The sequence below is a fragment of the Capra hircus genome, chromosome 2 (assembly GCF_001704415.2).
Source record: "Capra hircus breed San Clemente chromosome 2, ASM170441v1, whole genome shotgun sequence".
NCBI lineage: Eukaryota > Metazoa > Chordata > Mammalia > Artiodactyla > Bovidae > Capra > Capra hircus.
In genome coordinates, this window is record NC_030809.1 from 99858772 (window position 1) to 99876900 (window position 18129).

Consider the following 18129-nt stretch of genomic DNA (forward strand, 5'->3'; position numbering starts at 1 on the left):
CTTTCAATGTTTTGTAGTTTTTAGATGTAAGTTTTTCATGTCATTTGTTAAATTTTTCCCAAGTATTTTATTCTTTTGGATGTTAGGATAAATGGACTTCTTTCTCTTTTTTTGATTTGTTTTCTTAATCTAACTTATGGATTGTTCATCGCTATGTATTAAAGTACAATTGACTTTTGTATATAGCTCTTGTATCCTGTGAATGAGTTTATTATAGTAGTTTTTTAGTGGATTCTTTGGAATTTTATATATCCAAGATCATGACATCTGCAAAGAGAGATAGTGTTACATCTCCCTGTCCAATCTGGAACAGGGACCATGCTTTAAGAAACACTGAGATAAAGTTGGAGAAGATTGGATGGGAGGCTCCAGAGTCCAGGTGGAGAGATTCACCCTCAGTAGGAGGAGGACCACTATTGCTTGGGAGGGAGAAAATAGAGATGGATCCAAACCATGGTAGGCTTAAAGAGCAGGCCTGTGAGCAGGAAGTTGTCAAAACTTCCCCTCTGAGGGATCCTATTTTCTTTGAAATTGGCCCTTAAGGGTTTGGAAGGAGAATGTAGGGCAAGGTTAGAAAGTCAGGGGAGAAAAAAGATTTATATGGCCCTTTGGGGAGTGAGATAGAAGCTTGAGAAGAGAGATATAATAATACTGCTGATGAAGCAGAGGTTGGAAGTCGTACATCTAAATTGGTACCAATCTGCTCTATGATTCAAATTACTGATAAAAACTGTATCAGGTGAATGAGGTTCCAGAGCAATGAGCCTGCCAGGCTCCTCCATCCATGGGATTTTCCAGACAAGAATACTGGAGTGGGTTGCCATTTCCTCCTCCAGGGGATCTTCCTGACCCAGGGGTCAAACTCGTGTTTCCTGTGTCTCCTGCACTGCAGGCAGATTCTTAAATGCTGAGCCACTGGGGAAGCTTTCACCCAAAGGCTGGTATCCTAAAAATATCTCAAACTAACTAAGCCTGACTCTCCAGCTGTGTAAGATATACAATCAGGACAGATATAGTATGACTCAGAATCACCTCTAAATAAAACCAGAGAGATTCCTTTATGTCATCCTTGTTCCTGAAGATCTATAGCAACAGAAATTTTATCACATCCCTCCCTGCTCATGTGTTTTAGTATGTGTTTATTGGGACTAAGTTTACACTATGTTCACTTACAATCAACTTTTTAAAAATAAAGGCATTATTATACATTGAGATAGTAAAAAATTTCTGAATAAGAAAGATGAGATACAGTAGTATGAATCTTTGCTTTAATCTCTCTGTCCTGTCCACTTCCTGACCCCATGGAAAAAGCAATCAGCATGCTCAGATTCCAGTCTCTGGCACATTATTATGCTGGCCACCAGGAACCAAAAGTAAAAGAAAGGAAGAAAACTGGAACTGTAATTTAGCACTGTACAAATAAACATTCTCTCTGCAATCCGGCAGGCTGTCAAGTGGAGGATGTCTCTGAACTGTAGGAACCTGAACAAATAGATAGTCCAGGGATCTAAAAGCCTGGGCACCACTAAACCCAGGCTTCCACATGGGAAACCATAATTGGCTAAAAGTGACAGAGGATGGTGACAGTGCTCTTTGGAGAATCTCAAGGAGACTGCTGCTGCTGCTAAGTCGCATCAGTCCTATCCGAGTCTGTGCGACCCTATAGACGGCAGCTCACCAGGCTCCTCTGTGCCTGGGAGTCTCCAGGCAAGAACACTGGAGTGGGTTGCCATTTCCTTCTCCAATGCATGCAAGTGAGAAGTGAAAATGAAGTCGCTCAGTCGTGTCCAACTCTTAGCAACCCCAGGGACTGCAGCCTACCAGGTTCCTCCGTCCATGGGATTTTCCAGGCAAGAGTACTGTAGTGCGGTGCCATTTCCTTCTCCATCAAGGAGACTAGTATAGTTAAAAAAATAGTATGAGGGCTATGTGAAATACATCTTACTTTTATTAATATTTGCTTATTTACTTTCCTAAAAATTTTTTATTGTAAGATGTTTGAGTTACAATATTGTGCTGGTTTCTGCCACACATCAACATAGGTCAGTCATACGTATATATATATCCCCTCCCTCTTGAGCCTTCTTCCCGCTAATGGAGAGAGTAGCGTGGAAACAGATACACTAACATATCTAAAATAGATAGCCAGTGGGAATTTGCTGTATGACTCAGGAAACTCAAACCAGGGCTCTGTTTATTTACTTTTAATAATGACATCTATTGGAGATGGAAATGGAAAGAGAAGATGATGTAAAGAATGTGACATCAGACTCAAGGATCTAAGGAGTATAGGGATTACATGCACATATTCCTCCACACAGACATTCAGATTCAGATAGAGAAGGCTAGTGATCTGACAGTTAATAAATAATGAAATACTTTCATGCTGATCGGTGAAGAGCTGCTCTCCTGAGCTCGTCAAGTGCCTCTTGCTGCCTCAGCATCCCCTCACATTACAGCAGATAAGGGGCTAATACCAGTAGTGGGTGTCCAGGGCTCCAAGCCCCCATATCAAGGTCTCCACTTGAATTGGCCAATAGCCCATACCAAACTGGTTGCTAAATGTCTTAATATCACCCCTGTATATAGATGTTATGTGGAATTACTTGCATGTTGTGAATTGTCTGATGAAGAATTATGGGCCACAGGATCACCTGGGCCATTTGTCAAAAATGCAAATACTCATTGCATCTCCAGGACCGGACAAGGATCTACATTTTAAACTATATGATTCTACAGCGTCCTATCAAGTGTAGTCTGCATTTCCAGGCATGGAACAAATCAGTCTGTCCTGTATTCCATCTGGGCCAAGTTCTTTGGAGAGAGGGATCTAGGTCCTAACACTACGCTTAATGTAGTGCTGGTGACAAAGACGATAAAGAGGGAGGATCATTGATTCAGAAGCACATGTTGAGAGGATGTTAGATCTAATGGGACATGATGGTGGTAGTGATCCTGGTGAGCACCAGGTACTATGATAAGTAGCTTAGATGCATGATCTAATGAAACTGATCACATGGACCACAGCCTTGTCTAACTCAGTGAAACTGTGAGCCATGCCGTGCGGGGCCACTCAAAACGGACAGGTCATGGTGGAGAGTTCTGACAAAACGTGGCCCACTGGAGAAGGAAATGGCAAACCACATCAGTATTCTTGCCTTGAGAACTCCATGAACAGTTACGAAAAGGCAAAAAGACAGGACACTGAAAGATGAACTCCCCAGGTCGGTAGGTGCCCAATATGCTACTGGAGAAGAGTGGAGAAATAACTCCAGAAAGAGTGAAGAGATGGAGCCAAAGCGAAAACAACACCCAGTTGTGGATGTGACTGGTGATGGAAGTAAAGTCTGATGCTATAAAGAACAATATTGCATAGGGATGGAATGTTAGGTCCATCAGTTCAGTTCAGTTCAGTCACTCAGTCGTGTCCGACTCTGTGACCCCATGAACTGCAGCACACCAGGCCTCCCTGTCCATCACCAACTCCCGGGGTTTACCTAAACTCATGTCCATTGAGTCGGTGATCCCATCCAACCATCTCATCCTCTGTTGTCACTGTCTCCTCCTGCCCTCAATCTTTCCCAGCATCAGGGTCTTTTCAAACGAGTCAGCTCTTCGCATGAGGTGGCCAAAGTATTGGAGTTTCAGCTTCAACATCAATTCTTTCAGTGAACACCCAGGACTGATCTCCCTTAGGATGGACTGGTTGGATCTCCTTGCAGTCCAAGGGACTGTCAAGAGTCTTCTCCAACACCATGAATCAAGGTAAATTGGAAGTGGTCAAACAGGAGATGGCAAGAGTGAATGTCAACATGTTAGGAATCAGTGAACTAAAATGGACTAGAATGGGTGAATTTAACTCAGATGACCATTATATCTACTATTGTGGGCAAGAATCCCTTAGAAGAAATGGAGTAGCCCTCATAGTCAACAAAAGAGTCCAAATGCAGTGCTTGGATGCAGTCTCAAAAACGATGAATGATCTCTTCATTTCCAAGGCAAACTATTCAATATCACAGTAATCCAAGTCTATGCCCCAACCAGTAATGCTGAAGAAGCTGAACAGTTCTATGAAGACCTACAAGACCTTCTAGAACTAACACCCCAAAAAGATGTCCTTTTCATTATAGGGGACTGGAATGCAAAAGTAGGAAGTCAAGAAATACCTGGAGTAACAGGGAAATTTGGCCTTGGGGTACAAAATGAAGTTGGACAAAGGCTAACAGAGTTTTGCCAAGAGAACACACTGGTCATAGCAAGCACCCTATTCCAACAACATGAGAGAAGACTCTGTACATGGACATCACCAGATGATCAATACCAAAATCAGATCGATTATATTCTTTGCAGCCAAAGATGGAGAAGCTCTATACAGTCAGCAAAAACAAGCTGACTTGTCTGTGGCTCAGATCATGAACTCCTTATTGCAAAATTCAGACTTAAATTGAAGAAAGTAGGGGAAATTACTAGACCATTCAGGTATGACCTAAATAAAATTCCTTATGATTATACAGTGGAAGTGACAAATATATTCAAGAGATTAGATCTGATAGACAGAGTGCCTGAAGAACTATGGATGGAGGTTCGTGACATTGTACAGGAGACAGTGATCAAGATCATTCCCAAGAAAAAGAAATGCAAAAGGCAAAATGGTTGTCTGAGGGGGCCTTACAAATAGCTGAGAAAAGAAGAGAAGCTAAAGGCAAAGGAGAAAAGGAAAGATATACCCATTTGAATGCAGAGTTCCAAAGAACAGCAAGGAGAGATTAGAAAGCCTTCCTCAGTGATCAATGCAAAGAAATAGAGGAAAACAATAGAATGGGAAAGACTAGAGATCTCTTCAAGAAAATGAGAGATACCAAGGGAATATTTCATGCACAATAGGCACAATAAAGGACAGAAATGGTATGGACCTAACAGAAGCAGAAGGTAGTAAGAAGAGGTGGCAAGAATACACAGAAGAACTGTACAAAAAAGACCTTAATGACCCAGATAACCATGATGATGTGATAACTCACCTAGAGCCAGACATCCTGAAATGTGAAGTCAAGTGGGCCTTAGGAAGCATCACTACGAACAAAGCTAGTGGAGGTGATGGAATTCCAGCTGAGCTATTTCAAATCCTAAAAGATGTTGCTGTGAAAGTACTGCACTCAATATGCCAGCAAATTTAGAAAATGCAGCAGTGGCCACAGGACTGGAAAAGGTCAGTTTTCATTCCAATCCCAATGAAAGGCAATGCCAAAGAATGCTCAAACTACTGCTCAATTGCACTCATCTCACACACTAGCAAAGTAATGCTCAAAATTCTCCAAGCCAGGCTTCAACAGTACGTGAACCATAAACTTCTAGATGTTCAAGCTGGATTTAGAAAGGCAGTGGAACCAGAGGTCAAATTGTCAATATCCATCGGATCATCTAAAAAGTAAGAGAGTTCCAGAAAAACATCTACTTCTGCTTTATCAACTATACCAAAGCCTTTGACTGTGTGGATCACAACAAACTGTGGAAAATTCTTCAAGAGATGGGAATACCAGACCACCTTGCCTGCCTCCAGAGAAATCTGTATGCAGGTCAAGAAGCAACAGAACCAGACAGGGAACAACATACTGGTTCTAAATCGGGAAAGGAGTATGTCAAGGCTGTATATTGTCACCCTGCTTATTTATATACAGAGAACATCATGCGAAATGCTGGGCTAGATGAAGCAAAAGCTGGAATCAAGATTGCCAGAAGTATCAATAACCTCAGATATGCAGATGACACCGTCCTTACGGCAGAAAGTGAAGAACTAAAGAGCTTCTTGATGAAAGTGAAAGAGAGAGTGAAAAAGAAAAAAGTCCTTGCAGCAACGAAGACTCAGCAGAGCCGAAAATCAATAAATAAGAAAGAAAATAGGAGATATATATAAACATTCCCCAGTACTTAAGAACCATTGGCAACTTTTAAGCTAAAGTAAAATACAGTAAAATAATAAAGTACTTACTGACAAAATATTTAGAACATTGAAGCTATTACTGCACCTTGAAAATCAGGTTAAGTAGAGAAAAAGATTTTAAATTTATAGCTAGAAACTGAGTAATAAGGAAAGGGAATCAAGACAACTCACTGTTGAGAAATACTGGGAGGGCAACTGTGATTTTAAAAAGATCATCAAGGGCCAGCTGATGTTCGGACTTGACAATGAGCAGGACAAGCAATCAGGACATGGATAGGTGAAGGAGCTCATAAGAAGGAGTGGCATGGAAGCATAACAAAACTTTATATGCATTCAGTTTTGTTTTGAAATATCCTGCCTGGAAGCTGGGATTAATGAGATCCCAGAGTATTAAAATTTGATTCCAGTTAAAGCATATTTATGCACTGAACTTAGTGAGGAATGACTAATTAATATCTTTGAACTTAGGGGAGGAAAAGCAATATACATCAGAATTGTCTTTTCAAGGCAAAAACAAACAAAATCAAAATCTGGTTAAATGGATTCAGCAAGCTTATTCAGACTTCAGTAGATCAATCTCAGTGCTTTTCTTTGGCTATAATAACTTTCTAATCATCCTTGATTCATTCGTGACATATAGGGAAGACTAGATTTTATTCTTACTAGGATCTGGGCAAAATCCCCACTTCTCGTCTCTTTCGTATCGGCTGGTAGTGGCACACCACAGTGAGTTGTCTTCCCGCCCTTCCCGGGTACATTCGTGATGCCACTGCTGATTGTACTGGAAGGGGAACATGCACGGAGTCCCGTGGGCATTCCCTTTGATTGTGTACAAATCTAAGAGAAAAAAGAGGACAAAGTCAAATAAGTAGTATGGCAACTTTATCTCTGGAAACTGTCAGAGTGCGAATGCATTTTTTATTGACCGAAAATCTACATTCGGCAAGGCCCTTACTTTACCCCGGTTAACCCTTAAGACCTCAACGTCTAGTGTGTGGAAAAGTACAAGGCTGAGTGCTGTGTTCAGGGAAACGCTGATAAGTGGTTTGTTTTGTATAGTTATCTCCTTGTTTGTTTACTATGGTGCACTGTTTCAGTGTTTCCGTGATGGCTCAGGCGGTAAAGAATCCTGTAATGCAGGAGACACGGGTTTGATCTGTGGGTCAGGAAGATCCCTTCTGAAGAAGGGAATGGCAACCCACTCCAGTATCTTCACCTGGAGAATCCCATGGACAGAGGAGCCTGGCGGGCTACAATCCATGGGGTTGCAAGGAGTCAGACGTGACTGACTGACCAACACTGCTTCAGTAGCATACATATTTGTGAATGGATAAGAAGAAAAAAAGTATGTATTATTATTATTTGTATTTAAGTATAATTGCTTTGTAGTATTGTCTTAGTTTCAGGTATATAGCTTCAGATCTTTTTTCAGTATAGGCTATTAGAAGATACTGAATATAGTTGAAGATTTCACTTTAAAATATTTTCCAGTCCCCAAGTATATCAGTCAGCAGCATCTGAATCTTGAGTTTCATAAGTATTTATAATTTATTCACTCAACAGATATCTGTTGAGCATTTAATGTGTTCAGAACTGGGTATTATGATGTAATAGTGACCAAATGAGTAAATTTCCCTTTCATATGGAGCATCTGTTTGAGTGGAGGGGGGGGAGAGAAAACAAAGATATAGATAAACTTGTAGTTTCAAGTAGTGAGAAGTAACCATGAAGAAAAATAAAATAGGATAAGAACAGAATGACTGGGTGTATGTGGTGGGGTTGTGGTTTAGCCACTAAGTCATGTCCGACTCTTTGCAACCCCATGGACTGTAGGTTGCCAGGCTCCTCTGTCCATGGAATTCTCCAGGCAAGAATACAGGAGTGGGTTGCCATTCCCTTCTTCGAGTGAGGGTTGAAGGGGCACTATTTTTGATAAAATGGTCAGTGAGGGCCTCTCTGAATAAGAATTTGGGAAAGTGAGGTTCGGGCCTCTGGACAAGAGTTGTTTTGGCAGAAGGAACAGCAGGAATGCAGGACCTGCATCAGGAACCATGTGGGGTCAACAGGGGAGAGCAGGGAAGCCCAGCGGGCAGGGAACTAGAGAGGCACTGGAGCGTCGGCTCACAGAGAGCCAGCTCTGCCAAGACGTGGACTTCGGCTTTTACTCTGAAGGCAATGGGCAGTCATCAGAGGGTATTGCATGGGAAATCACATGATCAGATTTCCATTTTTAAAGACACACATGGTGCAATGTGGCAAACTGATTGTACACAGAGGGCAAAGTGGATGCCCGGCTATTGGCCCCCAGGGAGGGGGTAGGAGAGATGGCCATGCTGAGCGGCCTGCTGGCTGCTTTCTCAGAGTATTCCAATCATCATTGGTCATCCTTGGCCTTAAGCTGCTCCTGCTAAGTCACTTCAGTCGTGTCCGACTCTGTGCGACCCCATAGACAGCAGCCCACCAGGCTCCCCCATCCCTGGGATTCTCCAGGCAAGAACACTGGAGTGGGTTGCCATTGGCCTTAAGCAGGAGGCAACAACTTTTCATGAATCAACTGGGACTTTCTATAGTGAAGCGTGTCAGTGTGTATGTGCTTAGCTGCTTCAGTCGTGTCCAACTCTTTGCGACTCATAGACTGTAGCCCTCCAGGGTCCTCTGTCCATGGGAGTCTCCCTCCAAGAATACTGGAGTGGGTTACTATGCCACCTTCCAGGGGATCTTCCCGACCCAGGGATTCAACTCACGTCTCTTATGTCCCCTGAGTTAGCAGGCAGGTTCTTTCTCTTTTTTTGGCATTTGACCTGTTTCCCTTAATATTTTTTAATATTTCTTTTCTTAAAAATTAATTTATTTATTTTAATTGGAGGCTAATTACTTTACAATATTGTGGTGGTTTCTGCCATACATTGACATGAATCAGCCAAGGGTATACATGTGTCCCCCATCCTGAACCCATCCCGTCCCTCAGGGTTGTCCCAAAGCACCGGCTTTGAGTGCCCTGTTTCATGCACTGAACTTGGGCTGGTGATCTATTTCACATATGGTAATATACATGTTTCAATGCTATTCTCTCCAATCATCCCACCCTCGCCTTCTCCCACAGAGTCCAAAAGTCTGTTCTTTATTTATATCTGTGTCTCTTTTGTTGTCTCACATACAGGGTCATCGTTACCGTCTTTCTAAATTCCATATATATGAGTCAATGTACTGTATTGGTGTTTTTCTTTCTGACTTACTTCACTCTGTATAATAGGCTCCAGTTTCATCCACCTCATTAGAACTGATTCAAAGGAGGTTCTTTACCATGAGAAGGGGATCAGGGCACTGTCAATTAAGTCAGTGGGTCCTGGAGTGAAAGGGCTGACTGTAGAGATTCCCACCCTCTCTCACAATTGGGAGGGGTAGGGGTGGGTGATACAGATTGGGGCGTGGCACTAGCCTGAGCTCACCCCATATCGCTAGTCCTAGAGGTTTGAGCTGTTTGGAAACTGCTGCTATTTCAGGACACATCCTCTGCCTTCTACCTAGTCTTCCCCTGCATGCATTGTGAGTGTGGGTATTTGGCTGAAATGTTCATATGAAGCAAAAAGCCAAATTCTTCCTTAGAACTGGAGATGCGTTCTCCGGTTCGCAGCACTTGCCTTTTTTCAGTGAGTCCTGAAAACTGGCTTACTCTTGTCTCTGTGTCTCTTTACTCATTTCTCAAGTCTTGTTTTAGATTTTAGGAGCTCCCTTCTCTGCTTCCTACAGTTTTTAGAAATCAAAGCTCTTATGAGGCATCATTCTACAAAGTACCAGAAGGGCAGGGACCATTCCGGTCTCGCTGGCCTTTGTAAATCAGATGCCAGCCCAGAAACAGTCCGTGCTCCATGAGTGTGTGAAGGCTGCTGAATGGATGATTGAATGACTGAACAGAGCTGCATCACAAAACCTGACAAACAGGTTTGAGGTTTCAGAATTTCAGAACTAAGCTGCTTTCTTTGTCTCTTTTTCTTTGTCTGTTTTAAAATCCCAGATATCACAGAGCTATGGAAAATGAAAACACCTCCACTTACCGGCCAGCAAGCCATGCTTTCCTCCTCCCTTGTTTGTTGTTGATGTTGTTTAGTCACTCAGTGGTGTCTGACTCTTTGCGACCCCATGGACTGTATGTAGCCTGCCAGGCTCCTCTGTTCACGGGATTTCCAGGCAAGAATACTGGAGTGGGTTGCCATTTCCTTCTCCAGAGGATCTTCCCAACCTAGGGATCAAACCTGTGTCTCTTGCGTCTCCTGTGTTAACATGTGGATTCATTACCACTGAGCCACCCAGGAAACCCCTCCCACCCCTGACAGACAGCAAATAACGTCTGACAACAGTCTGCCTTTAATGCCTTGTAACATGCCCACCACACAGATGCCAGCCTGGTCTTAGGAGACACTGAGGTGCCCTGCACACATGCTTCATACATGGAACTGACTTTCTACAATAAAAGAAACGTTGGCCTGAGAGGCTCTTATTATATTTATCCTGACAAGGCTTTTAACTTCAAAAATCTTTTCCTTCTACTTTGATTTTCTCTCTCCCTCATCTTTCTGTTCTTTCTCCTTTCCACTGATTCCCAAAGTTATTTAAGTGTTTTCTCCCTTAATACCTTTAAATTCAAAGTTCTGCTTCTTTAGCAGAATTTAGCAAATCTGTTCTAAGACTCTGGCAATCTTTTTACAATAAGCATGTAAACAACTCAAACCTATTTAGCAGAAGTCCCGTGAGGTCCCAGGTGCTGTGTACCTCTTTCATATATTTTACAAATCTTTATTTATGGGCAACCTTTCTAAATATATCACTTCATGTGTACTTCGGTTGAAATTATTTTTTACCTTTGTGCAGATAGTCACAAATGCCTCCACCACCAGACATATAGGAAACCCACTTATGGAGATATTTCCTTGAGGCCACAAGCGTGTTGTCCTGCTTCACCTGGACCATGTACTGGAGTGGGCCTGTGATCGTCTTCTTGTTACAGTGCCACTTCAAGGAAACATGGGTGGAATCACACTCATATATGCTCAGCGGCTGCTCTGGACTAGACACATTCAGGCCCAGGCAGCCACTGCCTCCGATGTTAAATAGGTGGTGGTTTGAAACCCACTTCCACAGCATGTACTTGTTGGATGGTTTGCAGTTCTCCAGGGTCAGTGTAGATTTGCTGGCTTGAATACATTTCTCGAGGTTCTCACTTTGGATAATGAAGATTCCTTTATCTGAAACAGCAAAGTAGAAGAGAATCTCAGGGGGATCCCAATGTGCATGTCTGAGCTGTGACATGTCACACCAACAGCTATTGCATCTCAAACAGGTCTGAAGTTGAATGGGCAGGGCCCACAATACGGGCTTGATTTGTACAAATCAAAGGAGTTTCTTAGGAGGCATACATGGACTTGCTGGAGCTAATGGCAAACCTCTGCTCTAAGACTGGATTGGCCCCCTCCCTGACCCAGTAACAAGGACTGCTTGTGGACCCACTCGGGAACAGCACTGATAGAAAAGGAGCTCGCCACAGCTGGAGGGAGAGGACTGCTAACAATACTCAGGGCTACAGGAGAGACACACTGGGTGCCCAGGGGTATGGTGACTTTTTTTAAAATATTTTTTTCAGACAAGTGCCTGAATGTTAAGAATATGGCAGCTCAATCAAGAGCCGCTGAAATTAACACTTTCCCCATCAAATTTCTGCAGGACACCCAAAGGATAGAATTCAAGGGCTTCTTTGTGTTTTGATAGGAGACCCAGTGCTTGTGAGTAAAAATGCTTCCCCACATTTGTTTTCCGTGCTGGGCCCATCAGAAGTAGAAAGACAGGGACATTTACTCTGGGGTCAGCCTCCTCCTGAGAGAGTCCTTGTTGGGTGGGACTGGCAGCAGCACACAGATGCCCAGGACACCAGCTGAGGTCCCTCGCCTAGCCACGCGAGAAGATACAAGGGCATGGGACGGAGACCACGCAGGCCACTGGGGGCGTGGAGTGAGTAGGCATTTCGTGATACACCCCTGAGCCTCCAGCTCCAGGGATCCAGAAAAGAGGATCTGGATGAGTTTCCTGTGGACAAGCTGCCTGGACCCAGACGGGGCTTATGGGGTATCTCTCTACTCACTACGTGGCTTTACTTCAAGTTGTCAGCCTGGAAGGCACCTACCCACAATAACTATGAATACGTCTTCCCACAGGTTTTTTGAAGATGGAAGTCACATTTGATTTCTTCAGTGTAAGTTCAGAGTGTCCTGAGCACATCGCTGAAGTTCAGTGACTGTTTGATGCTGGTTAAACACACTGGCGGGTGCTGCTTACCCAGGCTCATGGTTGCTGGGTTACTTAGCTCCGACCGTCTGGGCGGGCCCAAGAGTTCTTTTGTTTTCCTGTTCACTAGGCTCTGCTCTTAAACATCTTACTTCCTGTCCATTCTTCAAAAATCTAAAGGGACATTATCAGGTTCCCTTAAAACAACTGTGGTTTAGGGCCAGGCATGTCCTGCGGCAGCGGCATAGGGAACACAGGCAGAGCCTTCTAGAGGTTTCAAACAGTGTAGAATGAAGCTTCTTATGTATTGGTATGTGAGAACAATGCTTCATTTCGATAAAAGTTCTTTTGGTTTTTCTAAAGTTGCTCAGGTCAAGAAGAACTGATTTACAGTGATCAAAATCACTTAAGAAACTGTTAAAAAAAGATTGTCAATGTATTAATGGAAGCTATACTTCATTTAATAATTGATAGTGTTATTTATAACCATATATTTGAGGAGTTGAATTAGTTGTCAGAAAATTGCTTTGATCACCATACATCAGAGCAAAAGAGAAGGGGGTGGAGGCAGAGAATAAATGGTTTTAGGGAGATTTCATTTAGATCAGGAAATTTGTTTTCCTAATGAAGCCCTTGTCTGTGTGGTTATTAGTAATAGTCATTCAAGATCAAATCTACCTCTCGCCAATTCGATGTAGACTCTGATAATTATTAACATTCTCTCCAACTCTCCTATTCACCTTTTCATGCCTGGGTAAAATGTTAACCTTAATTTCTGTTATAATCTACTAAATTTTCACAAAAGGATAATTATTTCACTATAATTGTTCTATAGCTTCTATCTAATATGTACGTTCAAATATATCCAGCTCTGCAATTTACTAGCTGTACCATAGCCCTCTGGGACTCAGTTCATGCACCTAAGATAGGTGGGTAGACTGCCTGACTGGGTGTTAAGAGCTGTGGAATCAGGTATACCCACCACAGACCAGCCTTGTAACTCTGAGCAAATTTCCTGATCTCTGTGAGTCTTGCCTTTCCTCTTTGAACTGGGAATATGTATGCCACTGACCTCATAGGGATGTTAAAAGTATTTCATTAAATAGCTCATGCAGAGTATATCACACACTACCTCTGCACGGGAGGACCTCAGTAAATGTAGGTTGTTATTATTGTCATTATTCTCCTTCTGGCCTCTTGGTCTGCAGATCCAGCTGTAGGTTTGGTTGAACACTTGTAGAATACTAATGTAAGCATGCCACCCAAGACTTCTAACAGTATCACAAAAGTCCAGCTTAGTTTGCTTCTGTAACACATGGTGGGCGCAGAGTTTTTAAACAATCCTGAAATACCATGTTATCAACTTTTATGAAGGAAAAAGGCTCCTCAAGCAGCCAGATGACAAAGTCTTTGTCTCAGTTGTTTAAATGCATGTGTCATTATGAACTGAGTCTTCATCTGTTCATCTTCCACACTATCTAACTGTAAAGTCTATATTGCAACTCTGTGACAAGAAAGACAAAACTACTTGATGTTGACAAGCAGTATATGGATGGGTCAATGAGTGGTCTGTAAGTACATGGACATAAAAATTATATATCACTAAAATCTTAGAGGAATAATGTTTTAAAATATCCAAATTATGAAGTGTTAAGAGGAAAGGAGAGAGGGAATCAGAACTCAGTCCCACCAGTGATCATAAAAATACCTTTCCAAAGCAGAAGATATTAGACAATCCTAGATGGTGACTGCAGCCATGAAATTAAAAGATGCTTACTCCTTGGAAGAAAAGTTATGACCAACCTAGACAGTATATTCAAAAGCAGAGACATTACTTTGCCGACTAAGGTCCGTCTAGTCAAGGCTATGGTTTTTCCAGTGGTCATGTATGGATGTGAGAGTTGGACTGTGAAGAAAGCTGAGTGCCAAAGAATTGATGCTTTTGAACTGTGGTGTTGGAGAAGACTCTTGAGAGTCCCTTGGACTGCAAGGAGATCCAACAAGTCCATTCTGAAGGAGATCAGCCCTGGGATTTCTTTGGAAGGAATGATGCTAAAGCTGAAGCTCCAGTACTTTGTCTACCTCATGCGAAGAGTTGACTCATTGGAAAAGACTCTGATGCTGGGAGGGATTGGGAGCAGGAGGAGAAGGAGAAGACCGAGGATGAGATGGCTGGATGGCATCACGGATTCGATGGATGTGAGTCTGAGTGAACTCCGGGAGATGGTGATGGACAGGGAGGCCTGGTGTGCTGCGATTCATGGGGTCGCAAAGAGTCAGACACGACTGAGCAACTGAACTGAACTGAACTCCATGCTGCTCAGTTTTAGGTTGCTATCACATTTCTACACCCAGCTGCCTTTAGGATGTGGCTTTGGAAAAGTTCTTCAGAATGTATCATAAACAAGTAGCTCTGGCTTACTAATAACAATAAACATGCCATCTCCAAAAGAATAGTATGTCACACGAAGCTAAAAAATGGCCCAATCCCATTTTCCCATTAAGCTATAATGGAATCTGGTGCTAGCCCCATTAATCTCCATAAATTCACTGGAGAGAAAGCAACTGTTTTCAAATAGACTACTAGGAGACCCAATATAGGTAGCAATATTCTGATTATTATCATATGTGCATAAGAGTCATCTCTAACAAAAACATGACGCGAAAATAAGCCACCAGTCCTTAGTGTCTGTAGACAGATTTCAAAAAGGATGAAGATCAAATGTGGGAGGAATCAAGATTGATTATAGATGTCAAGGACATCAGTTCTGCTTGAACACTGATTAAGTGATTAATGAACTACTGCCAGAATTACTAAATCTCTTTGCAGTCAAATGCTATTGTACATCCCTTCATAATTGTAAGTTTAGGAAGAGAAAAAGGATTGATTTACTAGAAGTAACTTATAAACTAATTTTCATCCTTAAAAAAAAAAAATCCATTGAAACTAGTGTTTCTACTTTCTACTTCTGAGTTCCTCTGGAAAGGAGATCATTTTAGATCCACCCTTTGGTCCCACAGGATGACATGTACTTTTCTAAGGAATGGAAGGAGAATTTCTTTATTCATTCATTTCTTCATTCAACAAGCATTCCTTAGGTGCTGACTATGTGGAAGACACTGTGTAGGGTACCAGAGATAGACAGAAGAATCATTTGCTTGAATATTTGCTCTCTAAAACTATATCTATTTGTTCTGGAATCATGCACATTCTCCCAGTTAATGAAAAGAAGGGAGTTTCATCAGTTCCAAAGAAAACATTATAAAATAAACCTTTAAAAACAAATGATGAAAAATAAGAAAAAGGAAAGGACTAGAATTTAAAACACTTTACTGGATCTTCAAGTGATGACATGAGTGAGGTGGACATGCCCCCCCCACCCCATCAGACCTTTCTAGATGGAGAGTGTGTGTGTACATGTACTGGCCCATTTTCCAGGGAGGAGACAGCAGAACAGCACTGGAAGGGAGATAGACGTGGCAGAAACTAACTAACTACCCATAAACCCAGAGCATGAACTTCAGCGCTGGATGAGACCATAAAGCTCATTTAATTGAATCATCCTTATGTTATTATTGTTTCCCCAAATGCTATTTTTTTTCTTAGAAGTTTTATATTCATATACTTAGGGAGAACCACATGTCTAGCTGTATTTACATGCATTTATTTGCAACTTAGACAGAAAAAAATGAACTGCTGTAGATTATTGCCAAATAACTTGAAGTGGTGTCATCTGAGGTTATTGATATTTCTTCTGGCAATCTTGATTCCAGCTTGTGCTTCATCCAGCCCGGTATTTTGCATGATGTACTCTGCATATAAGTTAAATAGGCAGGGTGACAATATACAGCCTTATACAGATGACACCACCCTTATGGCAGAAAACAAAGAGGAGCTCAAGAGCCTCTTGATGAAGGTAAAAGAGGAGAGTGAAAAAGCTGACTTAAAACTCAACATTCAAAGAACAAAGATGATGGCATCCAGTCCCATCACTTCATGGCAAATAGATGGGGAAACAATGGAAACAGTGACAGACTTTATTTTTGGGGGCTCCAAAATCACTGCAGATGGTGACTGTAGCCATGAAATTGAAAGACGCTTGCTCTTTGGAGGAAAGCTATGACTAATCTAGACAGCATGCTAAAAAGCAAAGACATTACTTTACCGACAAAGGTCCGTCTAGTCAAAGCTATAGTTTCTCCAGTAGTCATGTACGGATGTGAGAGCTGGACCATACAGAAGCCTGAATGCCAAAGATTTGAAGCTTTTGAGTTGTGGTTTGGAGAAGACTCTTGAGAGTCCCTTGGACAACAAGGAGACCAAACCAGTAAATCTAAAGGAAATCAATACTGAATATTCATTAGAAGGATGGATGTTGAAGCTGAAGCTCTAATACTTTGGCCACCTGATATGAAGAGCTGACTCATTAGAAAAGACCCTGATGCTGGAGAAGGGGACGACAGAGGGCAAGATGGTTGGATGGCATCACTGACTCAGTGGACATGAATTGAGCAAGCTCTGGGAGATGGTGAAGGACAGGGAAGCCTGGCATAATGCAGGCCCATGGGGTTGCAAAGAGTCGGATGTGGCTGAGCGACAGAACAACACCAACTGGAAGCGGGAGACTTGAGATTTCAAACAGACATTAATGGAGGGTCTAATGTGGCGTGTGCTGGGAGCCCTGCTGAGGGACAGGGAGGCCGGTGTGCTGCAGTTCACGGGGCCGCAAAGAGTTGGACACGACTGCGCGACTGAACTGAACTGAGGAGCCCTGCAGATAGGATACATATATCAGAGTTTGCACTCAAGAAACTGATGTTCTCCCTGGGAGTGCATCATGAAATGTACAGGAAGAACTACAACTTAATGCCAAAATATATTTTGACATAAAAGGTATAATCACAACAGGAGGAAACCAGGATCTCAAAGGTGTCAGTTTGGTCTAGAAGATCAGAAAAGTCAATCAGTCTCACAAGAACACACACACAGAAGAGGCATTTTCATTCAACATTTATTAGGGACCCAATATGTGTTGCATATGGGGGTACACTGGTGAACTAGACCACCATGGGTGCCTATCCTCATTACAGAGACAGAGTTCAGGTAGTAGAGAAAGTATAGATGGAGAGGTGAGGGGTCACACCAGGGAAACTGGACGGAGCAAAAGTTACCAGAGCTCAGAGACGATGAAAATAATCAGCTCTAAGGGTGATGAGAGCCTCACTATATAAAAGTGTTTGGTGGTTGTAGAATATGAAGTTGGAAAGAGGTGGTTTGGGACCATTTTATGAGGAACTTAAATTTTATTCAAAAATCTGTATTTTATTCAGATGAAAAGGAGCTTTTGGAACAAGAGAAGGCATGACTGAGGCTATGGTGTGGAATGTGAATCATTTGATAAAAACATTTATTGAGCACTTTTTGTGTGCTCAGAATTGTTTTAGGAGAGTGTAGGTGTGAGACAAATGTCCAAGCTCCTGCCCTGGAGTTCTCACTTAGCTGGGATGAGCCCATGTGCCGGATGGAGAACATTCTGAAGACTTCTGCTTTGATCCGGCAGAGAGACAGAGCCATCAGTTCAACTGGTGGTGATGAAAAAGAAAGAGACTGATTAGACTCTAGTCTCTTGAGACACAATTCAAGGAGGGAAGAAATGACAGGATATGGTGATTGACAGAACCGGAGAAGGGAGTTGCAACGACTTGTTTTCTGGCTTCAGCTACATGTTAGGCTGTCAGTTGCCTGCCGATTCCTACCATACCATGAGGTTGGGGTCTAAAGCCTCAGGCTGTAATTAGTGTTGGAAAAGTGCCAGCTGGGGGTCCCTGCAGGAAGTTCCTCTTGAGGCCCTTCCACTTCATGCTCAGCACCCCTTCTGCCCACCTCCACCTGCCTTTTAGTGTCCCCTTCTACT

At 42.5% G+C, this 18129-nt stretch overlaps 1 protein-coding gene across 2 annotated transcripts in view; it reads right to left on the bottom strand.

The window, feature by feature from the left end:
* The window catches only part of PLA2R1 (phospholipase A2 receptor 1), a 125303-nt gene that overhangs the window by 95606 nt on the left and 11568 nt on the right, over positions 1–18129 (bottom strand). For both annotated transcript variants that reach the window (XM_018063574.1, XM_018063573.1), the window contains exons 2-3: positions 10798–11181; positions 6602–6775 (exon numbers count right to left, since the gene is read on the bottom strand). In XM_018063574.1, coding sequence (XP_017919063.1) covers positions 6602–6775; positions 10798–11181 — 558 coding nt within the window. The remainder of the gene's footprint in view (positions 1–6601; positions 6776–10797; positions 11182–18129) is intronic.